Source organism: Corvus hawaiiensis, chromosome 2 (genome assembly GCF_020740725.1).
Source record: "Corvus hawaiiensis isolate bCorHaw1 chromosome 2, bCorHaw1.pri.cur, whole genome shotgun sequence".
NCBI lineage: Eukaryota > Metazoa > Chordata > Aves > Passeriformes > Corvidae > Corvus > Corvus hawaiiensis.
In genome coordinates, this window is record NC_063214.1 from 31,786,428 (window position 1) to 31,809,350 (window position 22,923).

Consider the following 22,923-nt stretch of genomic DNA (forward strand, 5'->3'; position numbering starts at 1 on the left):
TCTTTTAATTTTATTTTTGTCAATCCTTGTAAGTCCCCCCTTTACTCTCTCCTTGGTTTGTTTGTGGTTTGTTTTGTTTTGGTTTTGGGGTTTTTTGATTGTTTGCTGGTATTTTGTTCAGCTTTTTTGTTGGGTTTTTTCATTTTGTTTTGTTTCCTTGTTTGGTTTTTGTTCGGGTTTTTTGGTTGTGGTGTTGTTGTTGTAGGTTTTTTTCTAAATGGCCTCTAAACTGTCACTACTTTCTTTTTGAAATGTAGTGTGTCAAATGAAATCAGTTATTCTGCGTATATTTAAGACTTGAGTCCCTGGGGGAATGAAATGTCTCTGGGCCTGGAAGCCATACTGATGCCTTTTCTTGGTCTTAAAATCAAGAGTCAGACACGGTTAGAAAGGAAAAAGGGGTTTTACCTTGGTATTTATTTTAAGGATCCTTAGGTGCACACATCTAGGTCGAATGCACCTCAATGCACACCACAATGCACCCCCCCCAAAAGATTGGGTATAACATGTTAGGTCTTACTAATTAGCATATCTATCAAAGATTCCCCAATGAGAGGCTTGAATGAGCCTCCCTCCCCAAGGAGCCTTCCCCTGGATGGTTCTATCTTAGTTTACAAATTGTTCTGGAGGGGACCTTGGGGTTTGGGGCACACTGATCCCTAACTATGAAGCTTCTAAAATGTTTAGTCTCATAGCTGAACAAACAAGGCCAAGAATGTAGGCAAAAAGCACTAAGAATACAGAAGTTGTAAAAAGGTATAGCAGGGGTATAAAAGAAAAGGCAAAAATCATCATGGCATCAATACCTCTGCATAGGAAAAATGTCTTTTTTTCTTAATTTCACATTATGCTGCAAAGGTGGTGTCCAGCTGCTGAGTGCTTCTCCTAAAAGAACTCTTTTGTCATCATACTAGGCTAGACTTACTCCTCAGTTAAATTCATCTCCACTGGATTTAGCTGCTTAGCCCCAGCATGAACCTCATTCTATGGTATCTGCCTGAGGCTCTGATCTCCACTTTCTGCTTATTTCTCTGTTTAGACTAGATGGCAAACCTGCCATATGTTTCTCTCATGTTACTGTTCTACAATTTCTCATATGTTACTTCTAAGTGATTAATGAAAACAGTAACTAAAAAGGGCATAAGAGCATTCTTGCTGCACACCTCACTGGATCTGCACTTTGCCGGCTGCAAGGGTATTTTCTACACAGTTCCTCAGACAGCTCCTATCTTCTGTGCCAGAGAAATTGCAACTTTGAGTTAAGCATAAGATTCTGCGACATGTTTGGTCATAATCCAGCCATTTCAGTTCCCATTTCTTTTCACAGCCCATTTGCTTAAGTGCACTACAGAAAGGGAGAGAAAAGCAGGTTTGTTTTTTTTTTTAAATGTATTTCTCATCAACCTTCCATTACTGTCTTTTGCATTTATTTCTGTGTGGAAAAAACTGAAAAGCTTCTAACTTTATGTGACTTTATGTGACTTTAATTATGAATATATCTCAGTATGGCTTCTAGCTTTACCTTCTGTTCTTCACACTGAGTAGCCATTCAGTAAATAGTCAGATACTAGCAGTGCTTCGATTGTTGTTCATATAAAGTAGGCAATTCACATTTTCATTTCTCTACATTCTGTTTCCGTTATGAATTTGCTACTGGACTTTCCTCAGCTGGACATTGTCCTCCATATCAGGTGCAATTCTTCAAGTTGTCTAGATACGTTTCAGTAACCGGTTTTACTACAGAGCACAAGATATTTGCACTAGCAGCACACTACAAAAAGCTGGGATGGGAGCAGATGCTCATTTGAAATGCTGCTGCTTGAACTAGTAATAGGTTTGGGTGAGATTGCCTCCTTTAGCCATCACACTAATCCCAGCAGTGTCCACAGCAGTGTCTTTAGTTGTTTGTCTTACCATGAGGCTGCACTGGGACTTGGTGACGTCCAGCAAGCTGTGGGAAGGGGAGATGTGGCTCAAGACACAGGAAACTGAGTTGGAGGGTTTTCTGCTACTGCACAGCTGTGATTTGCCTGAGGTGATGTTTGTGTGTGTGAGTGCATGTGCACAGGGTTGTCTGTCCAGTGGCTCATGGTCAGGACCAGTTTAAGCTTGTCTCCCACAAACTGAGCATTAAAAAGTTTTGCATCACATGTCTGAAGACCCTAACCCTAATGCTCAGGCATGGCTTTTATGTGCAAATTTTAATTATTGGTCTCTAGTGTTGATTAAATTTTTATGCAAGCTGTGCCCAGACACCTGCTTATGTGGCCGTGAATAACTTAGTGCTTGGTGTGACCATATATTTAATGGCGTGTTTTTAATTATACCCTTCCTGGGTTTGGATTAGTTTGGCAAAGAGGGATCTTTACTTGCTTGGCTGGTTATTGCTGGTCTTACGCTTCTTTGGCCACAAAACACACACTTCTATATGGTGTTTGCATAACTGGGTAGAAGGGGGATGTTACGTTTATGAACTCTAGCTGTCTCTCTATTTCTGCCTGTACTAATTGGGTTTTGTCCATAGGCTTAGAAAACTAGATTTTTTTTAGTCTCAAATAATTTGGCAACCAAAAACATTACTTTTTTGAGGCAGATTTTTCTTGTTCAGTAGTCCATCTCCACGTGTTTTCTCCTTTATGCGGCTCATGGCCAAGTCTCTTAGCCTTGTCATCACTACCTAAAGCCCTACTTGTCGTCTCACCAACCTTAAGTCTTCCCTATTTTTTCAATTCTTTATATTGATGCATTTAAAAATAAGATTCTGCTTTCACCCCTAAGTGCCATGTGAAAGGAAGAATTCGATTTTTTGCTAGATGTGAATTTCTATCTGAAAGGGACGGCTTCACGGCTGATACAAATTCTGGGGATATTTTGGGCTGTGAAAAAATGATTTTCCCCTGTAGGTAATCAAGTCTGTGCTGTTTGGATAGGATGGGAGATGCAGGTTTTAGAGTGACAGATCAGTGTGATTTTGTTTGCTGGACAAAGGTTTCAAGTTTAAACTTTGAGGGGGTGTAGTGGGATAGCCTGAGAGGGCACAAACTTTAAGTTCCCTTGACAAAGGTAGGTTTAGTATTATTTTACTGCACATTTTGCACCTATTAATGTACTTGGCATCAGCTCAGTGAAGATTTTATTGAGAAGATGGAAGTGGAAACAATTCAGCCTTTGCAAACCGTCTTTGCAGAGTGTTTTTTTGTCCCATCCTGCTCCCTGTGCATTTTCATGTATGAGTACAGGTGAGAAAATGGTGCAGATGAACACTGCTTCTGTTCCATGGGTGGAGGCAATACCTGGAATGGATCTTGAGTAGTGTCTACAAAGAGCAGCAGTTGCCCCCACCTTTCAGCTGCCCTCCAGAGAGCAGTCCAGCTCCTCACAGTAACCCTGGGAAAGCTAAAGGCAATAGGAATGGAGAGATACCTGTGTGTGCATGTATGGGCACACATGTGTTTTCTTGTAATCTCAAGTGACGAGCCTCAAGAAGCTTTGCAGGTTAGCCAGTGTTTCACTCCAAGCTCCCCAAGCCTCTCCATGTGCATTATTTTTGTTCCAGCTTCATCTCCCCCAGCTCACAATCTGTCTGTCGTGACTCACACGCTCGCTGGCTTTGATTTAGACTCCCATCTGCTTTCTCAGCCAGTCACTTCCCAGTTCTTCTGTAACACACCGTAGGAGAAGTGTGGGACTGGAGGAGAGTATTCAGGAGAGAGGAGGGGGAGGTGTACTGACTCCAGCCTTAAAGTTTCTCCTTGTCTCATCTGTCTCAGTGGAAGCATGTGGCTAAGCTGTAAAATGCAAGTCTGCACAGTAAGGCTGGGGATGACTTGGAGAAACTCATCCTTCTTGAGTGTGCTTGGACCCTCAGATCAGATTTGGTCTCAGTGTTGTCACTCACTGCATATTTATGCTTTTGTAAAAGGAATGTCCTTTCTCCTCTGCTTATATAAGGGACTACCACAGTTCCCCGAAAAAAAAAAAAAAAAAAGCAGTTGTTTTGCCTCTTCCCTGCAGGCAGCAGCAGGTGACACAAAGGTAGTGGGGAGGCTGTGCTGATGCCTGGCAGACACAAACGTGCCCCTCTGGTGGAGGCAAGCAGCTGTCATGTGCAAGAGACTTGCCCTCAGATCAGCACTGTCTCCTCACAAGGACAGGGTGGCTCCCGGAGGACCGACGATCATGAAGGCAGGGAAAGGCTGTCCCCAGTTCGCTTATAAAGGGGGATCATGTGCCAAAAACAGAACAGACCTGGTGGGCTCTGAATTCCAGACAGCAAAAATAAATTTCTCTCTCTTCAAGAGACTAGCGGGGAAGATTTCCTTCTACTATAAGCTTGTCACAGATTCTCCCGCCCATAAGCATCATCAGAGAGGAACTGGTGCAAGGTCAATCCTTGGAATTAAAGCCAGGAGGGAATTTTCCTTTGGTGACTGGGTTAGAGGTAATGATATTTTTGACTTGCTCGTGAGACAGTTTATGGAAAATTACATGTTGAAGTGAAACCGGTCACTCTAAGTTAGATAGTGATTTACTAATACCAGGAAAGGGAATGAGAATACCCCCAAGAACGTATTTTCAGAGCCTGGATTTCTTCTCTCTTGCTGTTAAGTGGAAACACATCTAATAGGCTGCTTGGGACTGCATCTAAGTGCCATGAGACACCAAAAATATGGTAGAAAGAGATGTAGACTGTTAGAAGAAGCTGTAGAATACACAGAATTTGGTTTTGCCTGTTTACTGAGAAAACCTCACAAGAGCGGTGAATTAAACAAAGCAGCATCTTATCTTTGGATGCCAAGGTTTTGCATGCATGACACGAACTGACAAGACGTCTTTTTGCAAGATGCAGATCTGCTCCAGATTTAGAACTGGAATACAGAGGGATGCTGCAGACAAGGGTTGAGGTCTCTGCTGTTAGTCACAACAGAGACAAGCTGGCAAAAGCGAGAGCTGGAATTCTCAGATCTGAGGTATGCAGAAATATGTGGAAAGTAGGCAGGGTAGAATTACCAGGGAAGAGAGCAGGAGTTTTCAGAAAGAAACCTGTTTTCAAAGTGTAGAAAATGTGTCTTCCCTCTGCTGTATTTCTTGGCAGCCTGCTAATACTCCATAATTATTTTTTTTCTTGAGTTCTTGTATTTTAAGACTATAGCTGTGGAAAATTGTGAACAGTGATTCAGAGAGACAAACACAGTTATTTGAAATATAGGTACATATATGCTATTTTACTCCTCTTCCCCCAGCACTGAGGATGCCCTCACTTAAGATTTTCCCATTCTGCTTAAAAAACCCAGAGATGGTGGGAAAACAAACAAGCTTTTCTCCCTTCCAGTGTTTTCTAAAGTCTTGGCTGAATTCAAGACATGAGACATATACCAAATATTTTCCTGCCATCTGTTTTTAGGGCATGGCTCAGCTACAAGGACAGAGGAGAAGCTCCTAACTGCATCCCCATCCAGGAAAATCCCAGAGTAAAAATTGAGAAAGAATAAAAATGCTCTACATGGGAATGTTTTGGGGGGGTGCAAGATAAGGGGCAGTGAAAAGGAGCTGCAGCAACGTGGACAGGGTGGCAGATAGAAGCAGCAGTATGCTTCTAGGCTGGAGGTCTGGCTGTGTTACACTGCTGTGTGCAGGCCTGGTGTGACTGGAAGGATGGCACCAGTGAGCGAGTGAGAGCTGATCCCCCTCCACTTTCCACATGGCACATTGATCCTGACTGTGTCCAGCAGTGTCCATGTCCTGTTACAGTGCATGCCACAGGCACCTTGCAGTCCACATCTGACACCTGCACACGCCCAAATAGTCCAGCAGCCTAACAGTCTGCACAGAGAGAAAGCAGCAGCAGAAGGGCTCAGTCTGATGTCCCTCCTCCCAGCTGAATCATCCCTCTCTGGGGATTGCAAAGAACATCCAAAAGCTTCTCTTTGAGGAGCGAACACAAGAAGACTGGCTCACTGAAGAGTGTGATGGACTACTACCCTCACACCAGCTATAAGGGAACATCCTCATCCTCATCCTCATCTTCATCCAGGTCAGTGGTGCGTAGGTTTATGTCCTTGAGGATGTCTGAGATGTTTTCAGCGACTGGCCCTGTCAGCTCCATCTCTTCCAACTCAGTATCCGTGGCGTAAGCGGAGCTGGGGACTTCCCCCTCTTCCTGTGAGTGTGAGGGCTGTGGGGAGTGTGAGCAGGGAGGCAGAGGGCTCTCAGTGCCCAGGTTTGCTGCTGGCTGTGCTGCCACCGTGCCGTTGTCCTCGTGGCTCCACGCCTGAGGGCCCTGCCCGGTCTGATTGTTGGTGGAAGTCCGGTTGATGTCACGGAAACTGGCCAGGGGTGGTCGGAGACGAACCCCAGAGCGGGTGGAACCCTCTATTGCCTTCTGGAGCTGGAAAAGGAGTAAAATTTCAGAAAAAAATGAAAGGGAGGCTGGCCCAGCCCTACCCAGGAGAAGTTCGTCTACTCCCCATGTTAAAGGGATCACAAATAGAGTCACAGCTCTACTGCTGGGGCCTCTGGAGATAATCTTTTACGCTGGTGATGTAATGAAAAATTCCATGGTAAATAACAAATTCCACACCAATTTCAGAAGCAGTAATAGTCACTCAGTTAAGAGTGGCTATTAAGCCTCAGTTAAGAGCCCTACACTCATGATAAAGATGAACCTTCTAACATCCCTATAAACAACACCTGCTGCCTCCTCTGAAATGCAGTCATCCATTCCCCTACAAAGCTTTCAAAGAGCTGACTCAGAATTCAACCCTGGATTGAAAATGTAGCACTTGCAGTTATATATATTCCCAGCTGGAACTTGCAGCACCTGTGAGTTACTGCAGTGATCCACAGGACACTTGCAGTTATTTAAGAGGCTGGCAAAGGATCTGTACTCACCTCTTCCAAAGCCAGCACTCCCCTCAGCTTCCCCATGCTGGTTACGTAGGCATGGCTGAGGCCCAGTAGTGAGAACAATGTGTGCGTCTAGGAGCAAAACCACAAAAGACCATTGCAGGGACTTTGGAAAATGGTAACACAGTACTTGGTGCTGGAGCGGGGACTTGGGATTAGGAAATGGAAATCAGAAAGACACACAACTGTGCAGTTATGCCAGTGAGAAATTACGTCTTCCCTTCCTTCCCTTTTGTATCTGCCAAATACTGTGCTTTGCACCTTCTGCTGTGCCGCTGTAGTTGTGAGTGTGTTGGTGATGGAGAGCACATTCTCAAGGTCATTCTCATCCTGCATCTGGTGGAGGATCCCATACAGCACTCTGTGTTGTGCATTTGGAGACCTATGCAGATCCTATTTCATTTTGGTGCTGGAAACTGAACTACCGTATAGTAATATGTAAAGTCAAAAACCACTTAGGTTATTTATTCCAGTGCTTTCCTTAGCAATAGAGGATTTCTTTTTTCCTGTCCCAGAATATTTTCTGTGAAAACTTAAGCTTGTTGCTGCTTATCCAGTGCAGTGAGAACACTGAGAACAAGTTATTCCCTTTCTCTTACAAAGTCTCCTTGAAAGGACAGATATCACACTGCTATCAGTCTTCTTTTCTTCAGCCTAAATATACCCCATTATTTTACTATTATTCACAGATCTGGCTTTCTAAAACTTTCCACATTCTCAGTGCTCATCTCTGGTGTATTTCCAGACTTCAAGTTCTTGAAGCCAAGCTCTAGCTGGACTTTTACCTGTGGCCTTACATGAAATCATTCTGTCACAGCTAGTGTTTGACCTTTTTTTTAGCATCATTTGAGATACTGAATGTCATGTTCAAGTGTAAACTAGGAGAAATCTGATTTCTCATGAACAAGACATTTTACTCTAGTGTAAAAGAAAACCAGACTGGTTAAATATGGTTTGGTCACCATAAACTGTGATATTCTTGCCATTGGCAGTAGTCTCACATTTAGCTCTAACTGTTCATACTTCAGATAGTTTGATTATTTATTCCTGGGGTTTTTGCACATTCAAGTTAAGTGATTTGTCTGTTATTTTAGAGTTTCTCACTTACTCTTTTGTATGACAAGTACAAAGCTTTCCCCATGAGCAGCCTTCAGGTATGATTTCTTGTAGGCCTATATTCTCAAAGATAAATGCTAGTGGTTTTCAGATTACTTCAGCCACCCCTTTAGAAAACTCATCTGAACTATATGCTAACCTGTTCTCATTTTGCTCAAGGCTGATATCTTAACAGTAATTAATTATTTTAATGTAAGGCCTGTGCTGACCATTCACATTAAATGAGTATTGATAAAAGCATGCACTGTGCACTTTTGCTTCAGGAAACTGCTTTCCCTTTCCAGTGAGTGAAAGCCCAGTCCTATCTTCCTCCTGATATACGATTGCTTTAATTCCCAGTCATCCTGTGCCGACTCTAGATGTTGTATGATCCAGCTTCCTCTTTCCTTGTGCTTCACTTCAATGAAGAGCCTATGCTACAGGCAGATTCTACACCCTGACAGAACACCCTGAGAAGTCCAGGAGTGCTCATTCCAGTGCTGCACACTGACAGGGCAGAGTGTAAATCTCAGTGTAATGCCCCAGCAGCAAGGCACACAGTGCTACTTTTAATGCAGCAGATTTTTTTGTCTCAGAGTTCTTATCACAAAGCCTTTCATTTTGCAGGAGATTGGAGGTACACACAGAAGATTACAGGAACAAGCTCACTTCTGTAGCTGGATGATGATAGTAGTTGTAGGTGGAGACAAGGGGAAGAAATAAGTCATAGACTGAACTTGGAATGATAGAGTGGAGAAAAATGATGTATACCTCAGGGAGACATCTGCACTCACCTTGTGAAGGGAAGTTCTCTCCACCAGTTGGAAAGGGGAGGGATCTACGCGGCAGCTGTCAAAGCACACGTTCTTGTTCAGCTCCTCCTGTTCCCAAGCATCTATCTGACACAGGAAAGAAGAGGAATCACTCTTACAGCTACCTGCAGGGTTGCTATCTTGTGTACCCAAACTAGTCCCCTCCTCCTGTTAATGCTTCTTCCTTCCTGTGTACATCATTCATCTCATCCATTATGTCTCACCCCTCGGGTTTCCCATCCCTTTCTTGCCAGATTTCCAGTCCCTGTGGAAACAGGGCAATTCAGAGATTTTCTGAGAAGGTGGGGTTTTGCTTCTTCTTAAGGAGGGAGTGAACATCTTTAGCTTTCCTTTCTGAGTGCATCTTCCCCTTGTTGTTGCAAGATAATTGATCCTTTGTGTAAGAAATGAAGAAACAACATGGGCCCAGAGAAAGATTAAGATGAGGGGGCACCTGTGGCGGTCTCTAGTCCAAAACCCTGCTGCAGCAGGGCTGACTTCAAAGCTAGATCAGATTAGTCAGAGTCTTATCAGCATATCTAGCCAAACAATCTCTTCTCTTACGGGTGAGACTTGCCCACTGTGCCACTCCAAGAAGAAAATGGATTTGGCTATGGCTTTACGTGGCAATCACTGAGGTTCCTGGAGTATTGCAAGTGATAGGAAATGGGTAAAAGAAGCACTTACTTGACCTGACTCCCTTTTCGCACTTGGTCTTACCTCTTCTGGTGTCATTGTCTCAATGACCTCCACGGGCTCCTGTAGGAGAAAACACTGTTCAGGACAGCCAAACACCCACAGTTTCACAGAATACAGAAGGGGAAAATCTGCACAGCCTCCTCACCCCATGCAGTCCCCTTTTTGTTCCAGATAGCGTATTACCAAGGGCTTAGATTTCCTTTATACTCATCCATTATACAGTGTACTCTGCCCTTGCTGTGCTTCCCTTGCCAGTGACAATTCACCATGGAGTTCTGGTGGAGCAATTCAGGTGCCTAAACATGGCCATCTAATAGTGATTTAGATGCTCTCAGGGTATCCCACATGGGGTCCAACCACTGCCCTGGAGTGGATGGGTCTCCCATAAGCTCTGTCTGTTATCCCCAAACCTTGTGCAGATGTGTCAGATAACCAAGGGCATTTAACATGGCAAGAGCCAAAAGCATTTTTTTCCTTTTTATCCATCTGTCCAAAACTGTTTGCCAAATGGAATAGAACTGCTCTTTATTACATCTTAGCCAAAATATCAGTAATTTTTTTCACTGAGAAAAGATGCCCAAACTCAGTCATGGTCGTAGCCTGACAGCTGAGCACAGGTGACTCTTTAGGAAGATGCACACTCCCTTACAGTAATCACACACTTTCTCCTTGGAGGGAGTTCCCCACTGATGCTGTCAGAGTTCGTAATTGTGTCCATGCTTTAGCCAAATACTGAATGTCTCGAGTAGTAGTTTCTATTTCCAGTGCATTCCCTTCCTTCTTCAGGGTACTACCAGGCTCTCTGTAGCCCTAACCTGGATGGTGCTCTCTGTCTCATGTGGACGGCTGCAGTGGCACAAGAGGTGCTGGATCAGTTGCCTCAGACTCCTGAAACTGCCTGAAAGATGAGAACAAACACATGGATAAGAAAGAACAAGTGAGAGACAAAAATACAAAGCCCCACACCTATCCCATCCTCTTACTCGAGGCAGGCTGGGAAATACTATGAGGGACACGATAGAACTGAGCCAGTTTGTAAGATGGTGTCTGGGACATTCCAGAATGAATATTCCCATGCAACAAAACATATCAACAAACTGGATGTGACAGGTGCCAAGGGGTGAGGAGTCCATGGGTTCTGCCAGCAGTGGAATGATGGGAATAGAAGAGACCAGAATTATACTCCCAGGCAGGGAGTTAGCAAAGAGGAGGAGACAGAGCCTGGTGCTGTTGTGAACAAGGCTCTGGAGGAAGTTTGATCAGAAACAATGATAGCTGGCTGGATAGCTGTGAGCCAAACTGAAAAAGAAGGGAAGGTCTCATGAATTCATTCCTGTTTCACTTCCTCTTGTCATTCCTGGGTCACTCAGTTCTAGCTTCACATAAAATGTTTCACATACCGTCCTTGTTTTCATATGTGGTTCTTTTTCTGCTTTGGTAAGATAGGTGGATGGCTGCCCCACCACCCCACTGCTCTGGAAGCATAAAGTGGACTTTTTTATGCCTTAGAGGTTTACAATCATACATGAGAGGTGTTAATGGACCAGAATATGCTATATGCTCTGTTACATGTAACCTTTGGGTGCCTAAAAGCACGAGCTAAAGCCCTCATTCTCAAGACTGGGCTACATCTCTGTGCTTACTCACTCTCTGCATATTTCAGGATGCATAAAGGACAAAAACAACCCACCATCCTGTATCAAATATACTTACGAATCAGAAATGAGCTATGAGTACAGTCTTGAAAGCAAAGCTAATACAGGCTGGGGTGTGACACAAAAGAACACAATACATCAGTGTTTGTCCATCACATTAATGCAGCTGAATCAAAGACATGCGTGTCCAAGGGAGGAGCCCTTCAGTTTTGGAGATAGCTGAGCTAAGCCTAAGCTACTCAAAAACTTAGTGCAGATGTTTAGCTCTCAGATACTGTGCTTTCCCCAGGGAAATTCATTCACGTGGTGAAGGAGCCAAGACATGGAACCCTTTCATGCAGACTCTCCAGAAAATGTCCAAGGAGTTGTTATTGCAAAGAATGGAGCAGGGAGACAGAGAGAGATCATCCTTAGTGGGCCTAGTTTTGCCATGCTCTCTGAGGGATCATGACAGAAGGTATTTCCAGGTACATTACGCTGATGCTGAGGTGCACCAACAAAGTGTCTTTCATACAAGAACAGCAGAGAAAGCTCCTTCTCTCAGTCTCTGGGAAACCAGCACCTCGCGGGGGCAGGTACACAGAGTTAGCATGAAAGCTTCCCCAGGCTGGCTATGGTTGAGCCATGACAGAAGCTACCATACCTGAGTGTTGCTGGGGCTCCAAAGTTTCAGACATTTGTTTAAGAGGACTTGTTGGGCCGTTTGGCTCCTCTGGGTAACTGGGAGTGGGACTTGGGGGCCGAGGCAGCTGTTATGGAAAGGAGAGAAAATAAAGTCCACCTTAATGCCATTTATTTCTCAGCCTCCTCGAATGCCTGACTGCTTCTAAGCAGTCTCCGTGTTTCAGTCTGCCCACTTCTCTCCCTCACCTCTCCCTTCTCATCTGTATCCTCATCCTCATCAACATAAGCGAAAGATTCGTGCTTCAGCTTTGGCAGGTTTGCCCAGGGTCCATCGTAGGGTGCCTCATTCAGCTTCTGCTGCATTTCTCTGTTGAGGAGCCGTCGCCGCTCTGGGCTGATGTGCGTCTGGAGGAGAGCCTGCAGTTCCGATCGCTCCACAGACCCCAGGAGGATCATGGTCTCTGCACAACACAGAGCAGGGAAGCCATCAAGCCACCTCAAGGTTTTGAAAGTCCCCTTCCACACACCACACCTTCCTCCTTCCAGCCTCTTCTGAGTGCTCGGGCTCGTACTGTCTAGTGCTGTACAAGAGTCATTGACCAGCCCTGTGGTGGCTCCTAGGCTGTGGGAAGGGAGCTCACTGTCCTGAGCTGTGCCACCCCTCAGTGTCACAGCAGAGGCATGCTCTTGGCTCATGCAGGATCCCAGGAGGGCCCTGCTGTCACAGTTCAGCCTACAGACTTCCCACACACCTCCCTTACGTGCTGGATCTGCTTCACTGCCCACGCTCCAGCTTACCTGTCTGGCCAGCTGAAACAGCCTTCTGCCATACGTCATCCACAGCAGGAGATTTTTAAGAATTATTTTTTTATGTGGCAGGTCACACTGCCTGCTTCACGCCGTGCAATTTGAAAGCTAGTTTCTCCAAGCTGAGGCAGTCTTCAGGAAGGACCAGTTTCTCCACATTGCTTACCTGGCGAGTCCACCAAAGGCAAAGATTTCACTGTGGTGCTTTGGAGTACCGCTTGCAAGTCTCGGTATTTACAGTTGGAGGAAACAAATTTCACATCTTGGACCATAATATCCTCAACAAAGATATTGTATTTGCTGTGAATTTATGGACGATAAGAGGAAGAGTTAACATATTAAAAGTGTCAAGCAGATAAATTCCCTAAAGAAATACATAAATGACCACTTCTTTAAAAACTGTTCAAAATACAGCTGCCAAATGATCTCCTGTGAGAGTAACCAGAGGACTTTCCAAGAGTATAAACAGAGATTAACTGGATTTCCATCACAGATGTATTCCACTCCATTACCCCTCACCATAAAATACACACCTGTATAGATGGTTTTTGTATACATACCTATGTGTGTGATGTATACTAGAGAGAGGAAGACATATATAGGAATAACTGAATTTTGCTTCAAGCAAAATATCCAAATAAAGTGTTTAAAACATTTGCTGGGGAAAAAATATCCAAACCCCACTGAATTTAGATAAATGAGATTACTGATTTTTAAATTTTTAAGCTGAAGCAATTTGGAAATATTAATACAAATTCAGTAACATTGCTGGTCATTCAAACTTGTGCTTTCAGTGAAAAAAAAAAGAAGAGGACTTTTCTCCATTTTTGTGTAAGAAACCTAGTTCTACTCCAATACCTGTTTTTTGTTACTACAGGCCTTTTCTGCCTTCTTAATTCCTTTGTAATACTGTCTCCTTTTCATAACCTTTTATTCCCCCGAGGTCTTAACCCTCTCCTGCTTTATTTCTTTGCCACTCCCTGTTTCCACCTACTATACCTTATGTGATTCCAGCCCAGGTCTGGCAGGTAGGGCAACTTCTTCACCTGGATGATGCTGTCGTAGAGGCTGGGCTGCAAGCTCTGGGCCACCATGTTGGCAAGAATGACAGCCACCATCATGGGCAGGATGTGAGAGATCTGGCCCGTCAGCTCGAAGCAGATAACAGCAGTGGAGACAGTGTGGCTCACCGCTCCTGTCAAAGCTGCTGCACCTTTCCCAGGTAGGAGAAGGAATAGGGAGAGGAGGAGACTGTCATATAGAAACAGCATGTCATGTCAACCAGGACAATTACAGCCGTGGGACCAGGTGAAGAAAAGGGAAGACATGGAGGCTCACCAATGACAGCATATCCTCCAGGTAAGATTTGATAAAGAATATCATCAAAGAGGATCCCATTGGGAAAAAGCAATGCCATGATTTCCCCGATGAGACGTCCAAATGCAGCACCTGAAAAATATCGCTGACAGTTACGGAGTTAACATTTAAGGAACATCCAGTCTGTGCTGTGCAGATGTGCTGGGCAATCACTTGGATATTTTCTTACAGAAACGAAGCCAAAACTTATGTCAAAATGACACCGGGGACTAAAGAGTAGTTCTCAGTTACAGGAGTTAGACTCCAAGAGGAAGAAAGGGTACTAAGGTAAATACAGTTGACCCCTCATTCATTCACTTGGGAACACCAGGCACAGCAGCACGTGTGATTCCCAGGCTGGAAGACATATTTTCAGACTGTGTACTGTCTCCCCAGGTGTGGCTTTCCTTATGTAAAAGGATAGGGATTTCCTACTTGGCATTTGGTTATGGGGGGTTGGGGAAATGTTAAAAGCAGAGACCCAGAGGCCGGTCTATGGACTGCTAATCAGGTTTTCACAGACATCAAGTGATGACTCTTCATACACCAGATGAACCCTACTGGGTGTGTAGGCAGTATCTCTCCTGTTCTCTCCACCTGCCAGATGGATATGCTGCAACGCGAAACTGAAACTCACCTAGTACGAAAACAGGCATGAAGCCTCCACAGGGGATTGGCATCGTGGTGGCAATAACAGCCATGCAGAACTAGAACAGAGGCAGAGGGTGCAGTTGTTACTGAATAGCAATAGCATTTCTTGCTGCCCCACTCTGTGCCCAGCCTGGCTGCAGATACCAGAAAGCTGCAGAGGCATAGTGCTGCTAACCAAGCTCTGTCTCTGCAGTACCAAACCTGGCCAAATACAGCTGAAAACTGACTATACTGCAGTGGAGAATCAGGCCAAGCCTTTGCCCAGAGTAAAAACAGCAGTTTCTTGTTGATGTGGTCTATCCCAATGCTGAATATATGCTGAAGAAAACTGACTGCTCCGAGCAGTTATCTAGTGAGTAGGGAATGCCTTTAGTTAGGACAATGCCAATGCATCTAGTGACTGAGGATACAGCTCTCCCAAAGGCAAACAGATGGGCTCAGGCCAGACACAACATCTAGTCCACCCCTCTTCCCTTCAAGTAAACGAGCTTTTCTGCTTGGTACACTGTAATAAGAATTATCACAGAAGGAGAACCCTTAACTACCTGTCAGAAATTTGATAGTGTTTTACTTTAGGTGGAAATAGTTGTGTCAATCAGTCATTGGCAGCCATTCTTCATCTACTGAAATGTTCAACTGACCTTGCAAGGTGGCATCAGCTCTTGTGCTCCCTTGCAATAAATAAATAATAAAAGAATTAGCACCTATTCTATGATATTTTTATCCTTTTATATATATATTTTTTTCATCTTAGGAAAACCTCTTTCTTGCTACATGAAATATGACGGGTTTTTTTCTTTCAAATGTCTTTTTTTCTTTCTCTGTCCTGTGTCAGTTGCACAGCTGATCCTTTCAGAGGCTGAGCAGTTGCACAGACCATGAACTCCCATAGACCATGTCAGGTCAGAACTTTTAATCTGCTGTTGCTTTCTGAGAAGTGAGCAAAACTGTTTCCAGCTGCAATTCTCCATCAAGTTTTGATGTACTGCCAGCAAATCCTTAAGCATCACAGTACTATAGATTGTGCTTGCATATTCCTATTTGTCTCCTATCTGAAGTCAGGAATATCAAATAGACTGTATCAGACTTCATTTAGATCAAACAAATTATTGGAGACTTTTTAGTCAAGTATTTGTTTTTGTGGAACTTGAGAAATCTTTCACAATTTAGTCCTCCCTACCAGCTACTATACTGTGGATACCAAAGGTCATTCAGCAGGAGGCTTGAGGAGGATGACCTAGGGAGCAGAAAAGGAGGCCACTAAATTAAGGAAGCTATTCCCTAATAATTTTGGTAATGTTGCATTGAAGGTAGACAGACATCACATCAAAAGATGTAGGAATCCATTGCAGCTGTAGTGCTTCATTCAATACCCAGCAACTCCTCATTGGCACTTCACAAACTGTTTTACAAAAGGGCAAGAACATTCAGTCTGAGTGGAGAAGGGCTATGGTGAGCTGGGCTTCCTACCTTCACGAGGAAAAAGAGCAGGATGGTGACTAAGACGCTGACTTTAGGATGGATCCAGGCAGCAGATTTCCCTAGGATCTCGGTGTCCCCTCTGTGTTTGATCCAGGTGTAGTTATCAAAGAGAGTGCTGATGGCTTCCCGTGGCATCAACTAAACAGTAAAAAAACAGGTATGAGTCATAAGATTAGATGGAGTAAATATTCTACTTCTGTTCCAAGGAAACAGAGGAGATTTTTACTGTGGTATTTCATGACTAAGGGACTTAATCCACATTTTAAATCTTCAGGAAGACAGAGGGAACTTTACTCAAGCAGGGGAAAAGATAACTACTTTTACACATGGAGTAACATCTTCCTTATTATTTTCTTAGAAGAGTGGATCTTTTTCAAGTTTTCTATGAAGGAGGTAGCAGAGATCATATAGTGCCTCCTCAATCCAAACTCCTTCCATCTCATTCTTCCTTTTTCCATGACACAAGGTTATTGGGGCTCAGGATAAGGAGATAATGTTCCACAGAACTGAAAAGAGTTGGTAATATGCTTTCCAGTCTCACCTCTCCTGCCATGAACTGCCCAAATCCATGAGGAAATGTCACAGACGCTATACAGAAGGTTATAACCGCAGGGTAAATCAGTCGGCTGTAAAGAAGGAAAAAGTTGTATCAATACGGCCTCACGTTCTGTTCTTGTAGCACCATCAATCCAGGACTAGGAATGCTATCACTGTGAAGCCTCTCTATATTTGTATCCATGGCTTTGGAGTGCTGTTCCTGGCGTTTTAATGCCCTGCTCCACTGATCATCATAATTCATAAAGTTCACCTGTCAGCAAAGCCCTCTTTCCCATCAGAATGAATATAATGGGAGGGATGGAGGAAGAGAGGGATGTACAACGTGCACAAACTTGAATATGTGGGAGGAATGTGTGTTTGCAGTGATGTGGTGACCTATTGCCAAAAGTCTCTACTTTCCCCATTTGTCCTGATTGTGACAGTCTTCACCCCCCATGCAACGTATCCTGTCCTAGTGGATTTAAATGTAGGGATTTTTCATACATTTCTGCAGGCACCGCCTGTTGGATTAATTCTTATGGGAAAAACTGCTTCTCTTCCCACTGAATTCCTGGCTGTCACAATTTTGGAGAAGGTGTCCTTGGTAGCCAGTGAGTCTAGCAGTGCCAGGCCAGTGGGACACAGCAGGACAGAGGCTGAAGCCATCTGTGTTTTCCTGCTGCTGTGTCCAGTCCCGGGATGGGTTTCTGGGTAAACTGTGACACTTCACAAGCACTAAGACAACCTGAGCCTAAACTGCTTCCACATGCTGGGCTAATCCTGTCATGTGTCACTTGGCAAGTTACTGTTTCCTACAGGAAGTGTTGGCTGAGATTTAGGAAGACAAAATATAATGTTTAATTTGTTTCAGTCTAAGGACTTAAAAAATTCTGAGAAATAAGTGAAAAGTAAATTCCCACTTTTTAGGCTTTGCTCCACTTCTCTATTAAATCGATTTGATAGCACTGCTGATGCTTGTGGGTAAGGCTACATGATGAAGAAAGACAATTTTTCTTCCACATAAGAAACTAAGTTAGTTTGAACTTCTTTTTATCTAGTGGTTTTCTTCTGCTCAGGTCTGCAACTTGATAAGAAATAAGGTCCTCCACACCTCTCAACATCAAAAATTCTCATAGCATCAGATCTTTTTCTGTAAAGAGACTGAAGACATTTACAGTTATCCACCACTTCGGGTTATAAAGTTTGGAGGCTAGGACTTTATTAGAGAGGGGAAAACGGTATCTTCAAGTGTCCTGTGAAAACTTCATTGTCAAGACTTTGATTTTATTTTGCATTTCTCTTCCATGCTGCATTTCACACCATTTGGTTACTATGTTTCAGCTTTTGGTTCATAAGTATGCAGCACATTCCTTACATTTTTGCCAAGACTTTGATGAAAAAACAAATATATAGATTTTAAATACATAGTTAGATTTCAGCTGTAATTAATTTTCCTGAAATATAAATGATGTAGAATTTTTCGCAGATCCTAAAAAACCAAAACAAGCCATAAACATCAGGATTTTAAGAAGCATGATCATTGACTTTCTAATTAAAAACATCTTCTGTCCAATGAATAGTTTCCCTTGTCCTCCTAACAAATATTGCAGAGTATTCCTTCTAAATCAAGAAGCCATTTGAAACTATTGAGGCTGATCAAAAAGAAAATACAGTGTGAGAAAAATTCTCTTGATGGTTGCAGAGATCTTACTCTCGTATAGGAGCAGTTTCTCATATTTTTACGATCTTACACTTGAAATAGTTCTACTATCTCCCAGAAAGCATTTGTTACTATGCAACACCAGTGGAGTGTAAGGATCTGGTCCCTAAAGAGAGTATCTTCACAAGCACTCACTATTTGGTGAGAAACTGGCTCAGAGCTTTATGACGTCGGATGCCCAGGACCACTTGGCAATTGAGATAAACAAAAAAGGCTCCAAGGAATCCAGAACATATGCTAAAATGGAGAAAAAGAAGTAAAAGCATGACAAACAACATCAACCAAGCAAATGAGTTTAAGTGGTTTAATCTTCAGCTGTTTGTGAAGCCTTTAAAATGTCACCTAGAGGATTACTCCTACAGCAGCTCCTTTGAAGATATTCCCTATCTGATGAAAGGGGAGAAATTATTTTGGACCTCTTTGTCATACACACTACCATTTTGCCAATTTTCTCTTGCTGAGAGGGGGAAATCTCATCTATAAAAATCTGTTAAAAAAATCCATAAAAAGAGACTGACAGTTCTCAGTGGGGGCTCGTGAAGAGCAACTGGGCAAAGACCAGTATTGTCAGTACTTAAACATCAGGTTGGAAGAGCAAATAGTAAAAATGAAGAGAGTTATAAGTCTGATTCAGTAAAATTATATACCTACAACAAATACTAGTAGTAATAGGAATTCTTGTGCCTAAAGCAAAGTATATCATCTCTATGATCCTAATCACTTAGGCTTATGTTCCTGATCTTAATAAAGTAAGAAAAAAAGTGTAGTTGTCTAAGAATTGGTGTGATCCTTAGGCTCTGTAGCTTAATAAGACTTGGATAAATAGGGCCTAATACTCGAATGTGAAATAAAAAAAAAGGAAGAGTGAAAAAAGACTGCATTTAGAATTGGTAAGGGGAAGCCTTATTGTATGTGGCAAGTAATTAATGCACATAATACAGAGGATAAACTGTTAATGTTTTTATTCTATTAATTTCTAAAATTAATGGGCTTTTGCTTTGTTATATGTCACGCATGTTTTTGCCAAATCTCATTTAATGATTAATTTAGTGTACTTAAAACATTGTATGTTGAAAATAATCCTGCTTTATAATTTAAAAATTGCAGAGAAACATGCTTAAACTAAATAGAAAGCTTTTCACAGAAAAACATGTCCAATGAATTACTCTTAAGTATTTTAACTGATTAGAACAGTGTCTAAAATAGACCAGTCCCTTAGGCAATATAAGCCTAAAGACTGCACCGTGAACTGAATTGCTTTGTAATACTTTATATTAAAATATAGATCTCTCCATTCATGTCTATCGATTTATCAATAAACTGGAAGTGCTCCTCTTGTATAGATTATGCAAATTAACATTTGCTGACACAGAAAAACAAGATCTACCTATTGGCAGTGCTTGCCCTACCTGAAAGTGAAAAAATATGTTGGGTAGAAGCAGAGTTCAACTTTGAGACTTAAGAGAATTTGGAGCATTCCAAGTTGGCATCGGGACTTTATCCAAGACTATCCAAGTCTTTAGGGTTGTTTTTTATTTTAAATACCATGTTGGACACCCAGGCATTTGAAAGCATTTTGCAGTTGTCATATATTCCTTTCCCAGCCTATGTGCAGGGCTGAAAAATGCCAGCTCTGTCAACTCTGTCCAAAACATGGTGACAAGAAGTTTTGCATTCTAACAACCAGCTGTAAATCGCAAGGATTACATTTTTTTCCTTGCCAATCTAAACCAATAGATTCCGCCAAGTTCATTAGGCAAGTCTGTTTAAGGGGAAGAACTAAGTGAATACTTGTTACTAGCAAAAACTCCTGTGTATTCATAGATTTTTCAATATATATGATATCTTCAAAAAATCCCACTTGAGTTCATAGTCAAGTAAATTAATAGGAGGGCAGCCTACTAAAAGAAGCTAAAAACCCACAAATATATTTCTGGTCTTGAATGCAGGTCTTGCAACAGAGTATGTTCACAACACCAGCACAGGCTTTTGTTCCTATAGTGTTTTCCTTTCATTATGCTCTGCAGTGACTTCCCTGGAGCCTCTCTCAAGCTCTAACCAAAGATGTTTCCTCACAGTAATTCCATACTCATCTTTTCTCTAGTATTTCCCAATTTTCCTTTTTTTTAAGTTCATTCTTTCATTTCCTCCAAATTAACCATTGTTCTTACTGAGTCCAATTGCGGTTGGCTACCCTTGTCACCGTGTTGGGTGTACCAACCTCTCTCAAAAAGGATAATCATTCTGACCTTGTGAAAAGGAAACTTCAGGTTAAATCTTTTGTCCCATTTTGGTCATGTGAAAAGGGTACCTGTTGGATCTGTTCTTTTGGGGATAATGTCAAAACAGTTAAAAGGCCATTCAGTAAGTCTATTCCCAGTACTTTGACCAACTTAGACTTACTTTTTTTTTTACCTCCAAGCTTAATTTCTGAAAAAGATACATGGAAAGGAAATAACAAACAGCTTGATAATACCTGTATTTCCTTCCTTAGCTGTTGTGATACGTGGACACCATTTCTGAAGGAAGAATTCCAACAAACAGAAACCCACTTTGTTACAACCAAAGTGACTAAAAGTGATGTACGGAAACTTTTTGGCAGAAGAATTCCTAACACAGATCATACTATAACCTTCGTAGAGCAAGGAGTCAGTTTCCTGGGAACTTACCCTATTATAGCAAATGCTGGCAGCTCTTGCAGATCAAAGGGGAAATCCATACGGAAGTTTGTTCTGAACAGCGCTGTGATGGTAACTGTGAGAGAAGAAAGGTAGAGGAGGAAAGAAAATAATGAGTTGAGAAGTTAAAGATAATAAAAGCTAGGGGTAGGGACAAGGAAACTAGTTTATACATGCTCCTGTGTGGTTTCCTGACATTATATACATCATTACAGATTGGCAGACTGCTCTGATTTAGTAGGTCCTATTTTTGAGCACTTGCAATCCTATGCAAACTCTAGATAGCCTAGGTTTGTTTTCAGAAAATGTATGCTTTTTTTTTTTAGCTACAATCCCTGATTTTTTAAAGGGTTTTCTTTTCTTTCTTGTCTTCTACCGTCCATTCCTTATTAAAAAAAAAGCTCTTCCCAGTATCTTTACTGAATGAGAGGTCTCTTTGCTGAGGTGGGCAGTGCCTGCACATCTGAAGAAGCTATGTCACTTCTCATAGTTGTGATTGCCTTCCAGAAACAAGACACAGATCCTCTCTGAAGTTACAGCTTCAAAATTTTTGACTGGTACCAAAAAAATGAAAGGCTTAGAAATCAGAGATGGAAAAGATCAGCTTAGCCCCATCTTCTCCAGCTCACCTCTCCTGGTAGTGCTGCCCTGCTACAATGAAATGTTAAAACCTGTCCTGCTTTTCTCTGTAGGTGCATTATTGTGTGGAAACAGTAAACACCTGTATGCCAACAGGTGAAGGATAAATTAGCAATTTAATACAGGGTGGAAGTGCAGCTGGATGAGGATGGATATAAATCCCAAATTGCCCTTGATGAAGGAATTATTTGTTCAATGAGGAAATAAAAGAAGCAGTGAAAATCTAGCATTATATGATAATAACAGGAGGCATTGACTACTCGTTATTTGATCATACAGAACTAGGTTTAGAGTAATGATTTAGTGAGGTCTCAGTGGGTTACATTACCTAAGATAGCTAAGCCTAAAACTACATTCTACTATCCAAATTGGGATGATCTTTCTCCCTGTCTCTTCCCCCTGTTCCTTCCCTCCCGGCTGCGCTATTGTTCTCCTCTCCCGTTGGGCCCACTCTGGCACATCACAGCCTTCTGTGAGTTCCTTTGCCTTATTAAAACCTGCCAGAAAACCTATCTGCTCTTTCCCTGGGTTACTCCTCTGCCAAGGAAGTGAGTTGAATCAAGGGGAACAACGAACGCAGAGATGGTACAAGGCAGGGGTAGAAGAACAGTCAGGGATGGAAGATGATGAAAAGCAGGATGTCCTCTTTTTTGTTAGATCAGCCCAAGAAAGGGATCATCTCAATTTAGTTTAAGGAAACAGATAGTCCAAGCCACTAAATGGCAGAGCATTAAAAAAGTATAGTAGGGCCCATTTTCAAAGAGTTTTGCCACAGGGCAGCATAGATGACCACAGTGCTTAGTCTGAGTCTTTCTAGGTTCCCCCTCTACTCCCACAGGACAGAAAAAGATTTCCACAGAAAGATTCATCCCACCTATCTTCATCCTCTTTCCCCAGTGACTAAGCCATTCTGAAACTGAATGTCTAAGCCCTTTTCTCTCCATTGGCTACAAACTGTACTAGAGTATCTGTCCAATTCTTACAAGGTTAGAAGTAGAAAGGAGTGGGAAAGGCTTCTTAATGGGGAAGTCTACTTAAAAATAGATTTGAACTTCAAGATAACAATGAGCCATGTGTAGGAGAGATCAGAAGGAGCAGGAGGAAGGCAAGGCATGAAACCCTATGGCAAATAAGATGAAAGTCCAGGACATGGTAAAACAAGAATCCTGCAAATTGCAGAACTCGAGCCTTCCATGACTGGCAAAGAAGGGCTCAAGCTGCAGCAACCAACCAGAGTGGTTTGGCAAATAACCAGATGTTAT

At 42.6% G+C, this 22,923-nt stretch overlaps 1 protein-coding gene and 1 long non-coding RNA gene across 2 annotated transcripts in view; one reads left to right on the forward strand and one right to left on the reverse strand.

Moving 5' to 3' along the window:
- Positions 1–773: 773 nt before the first annotated feature.
- CLCN1 (chloride voltage-gated channel 1) overlaps positions 774–22,923 on the reverse strand; it is a 40,349-nt gene continuing 18,199 nt past the window's right edge. The window contains exons 9-23 of the mRNA XM_048294185.1: positions 21,014–21,098; positions 18,480–18,581; positions 16,629–16,713; positions 16,076–16,225; positions 14,592–14,661; positions 13,937–14,047; positions 13,598–13,811; positions 12,765–12,898; positions 12,038–12,252; positions 11,811–11,916; positions 10,328–10,410; positions 9,534–9,572; positions 8,796–8,900; positions 6,892–6,978; positions 774–6,388 (exon numbers count right to left, since the gene is read on the reverse strand). Coding sequence (XP_048150142.1) covers positions 5,993–6,388; positions 6,892–6,978; positions 8,796–8,900; positions 9,534–9,572; positions 10,328–10,410; positions 11,811–11,916; positions 12,038–12,252; positions 12,765–12,898; positions 13,598–13,811; positions 13,937–14,047; positions 14,592–14,661; positions 16,076–16,225; positions 16,629–16,713; positions 18,480–18,581; positions 21,014–21,098 — 1,982 coding nt within the window. The 3' untranslated portion in view covers positions 774–5,992. The remainder of the gene's footprint in view (positions 6,389–6,891; positions 6,979–8,795; positions 8,901–9,533; positions 9,573–10,327; positions 10,411–11,810; positions 11,917–12,037; positions 12,253–12,764; positions 12,899–13,597; positions 13,812–13,936; positions 14,048–14,591; positions 14,662–16,075; positions 16,226–16,628; positions 16,714–18,479; positions 18,582–21,013; positions 21,099–22,923) is intronic.
- LOC125321403 overlaps positions 16,707–22,923 on the forward strand; it is a 28,473-nt gene continuing 22,256 nt past the window's right edge. Inside the window, exon 1 of the long non-coding RNA XR_007201531.1 lies at positions 16,707–22,455. This is a non-coding gene — a long non-coding RNA (uncharacterized LOC125321403). The remainder of the gene's footprint in view (positions 22,456–22,923) is intronic.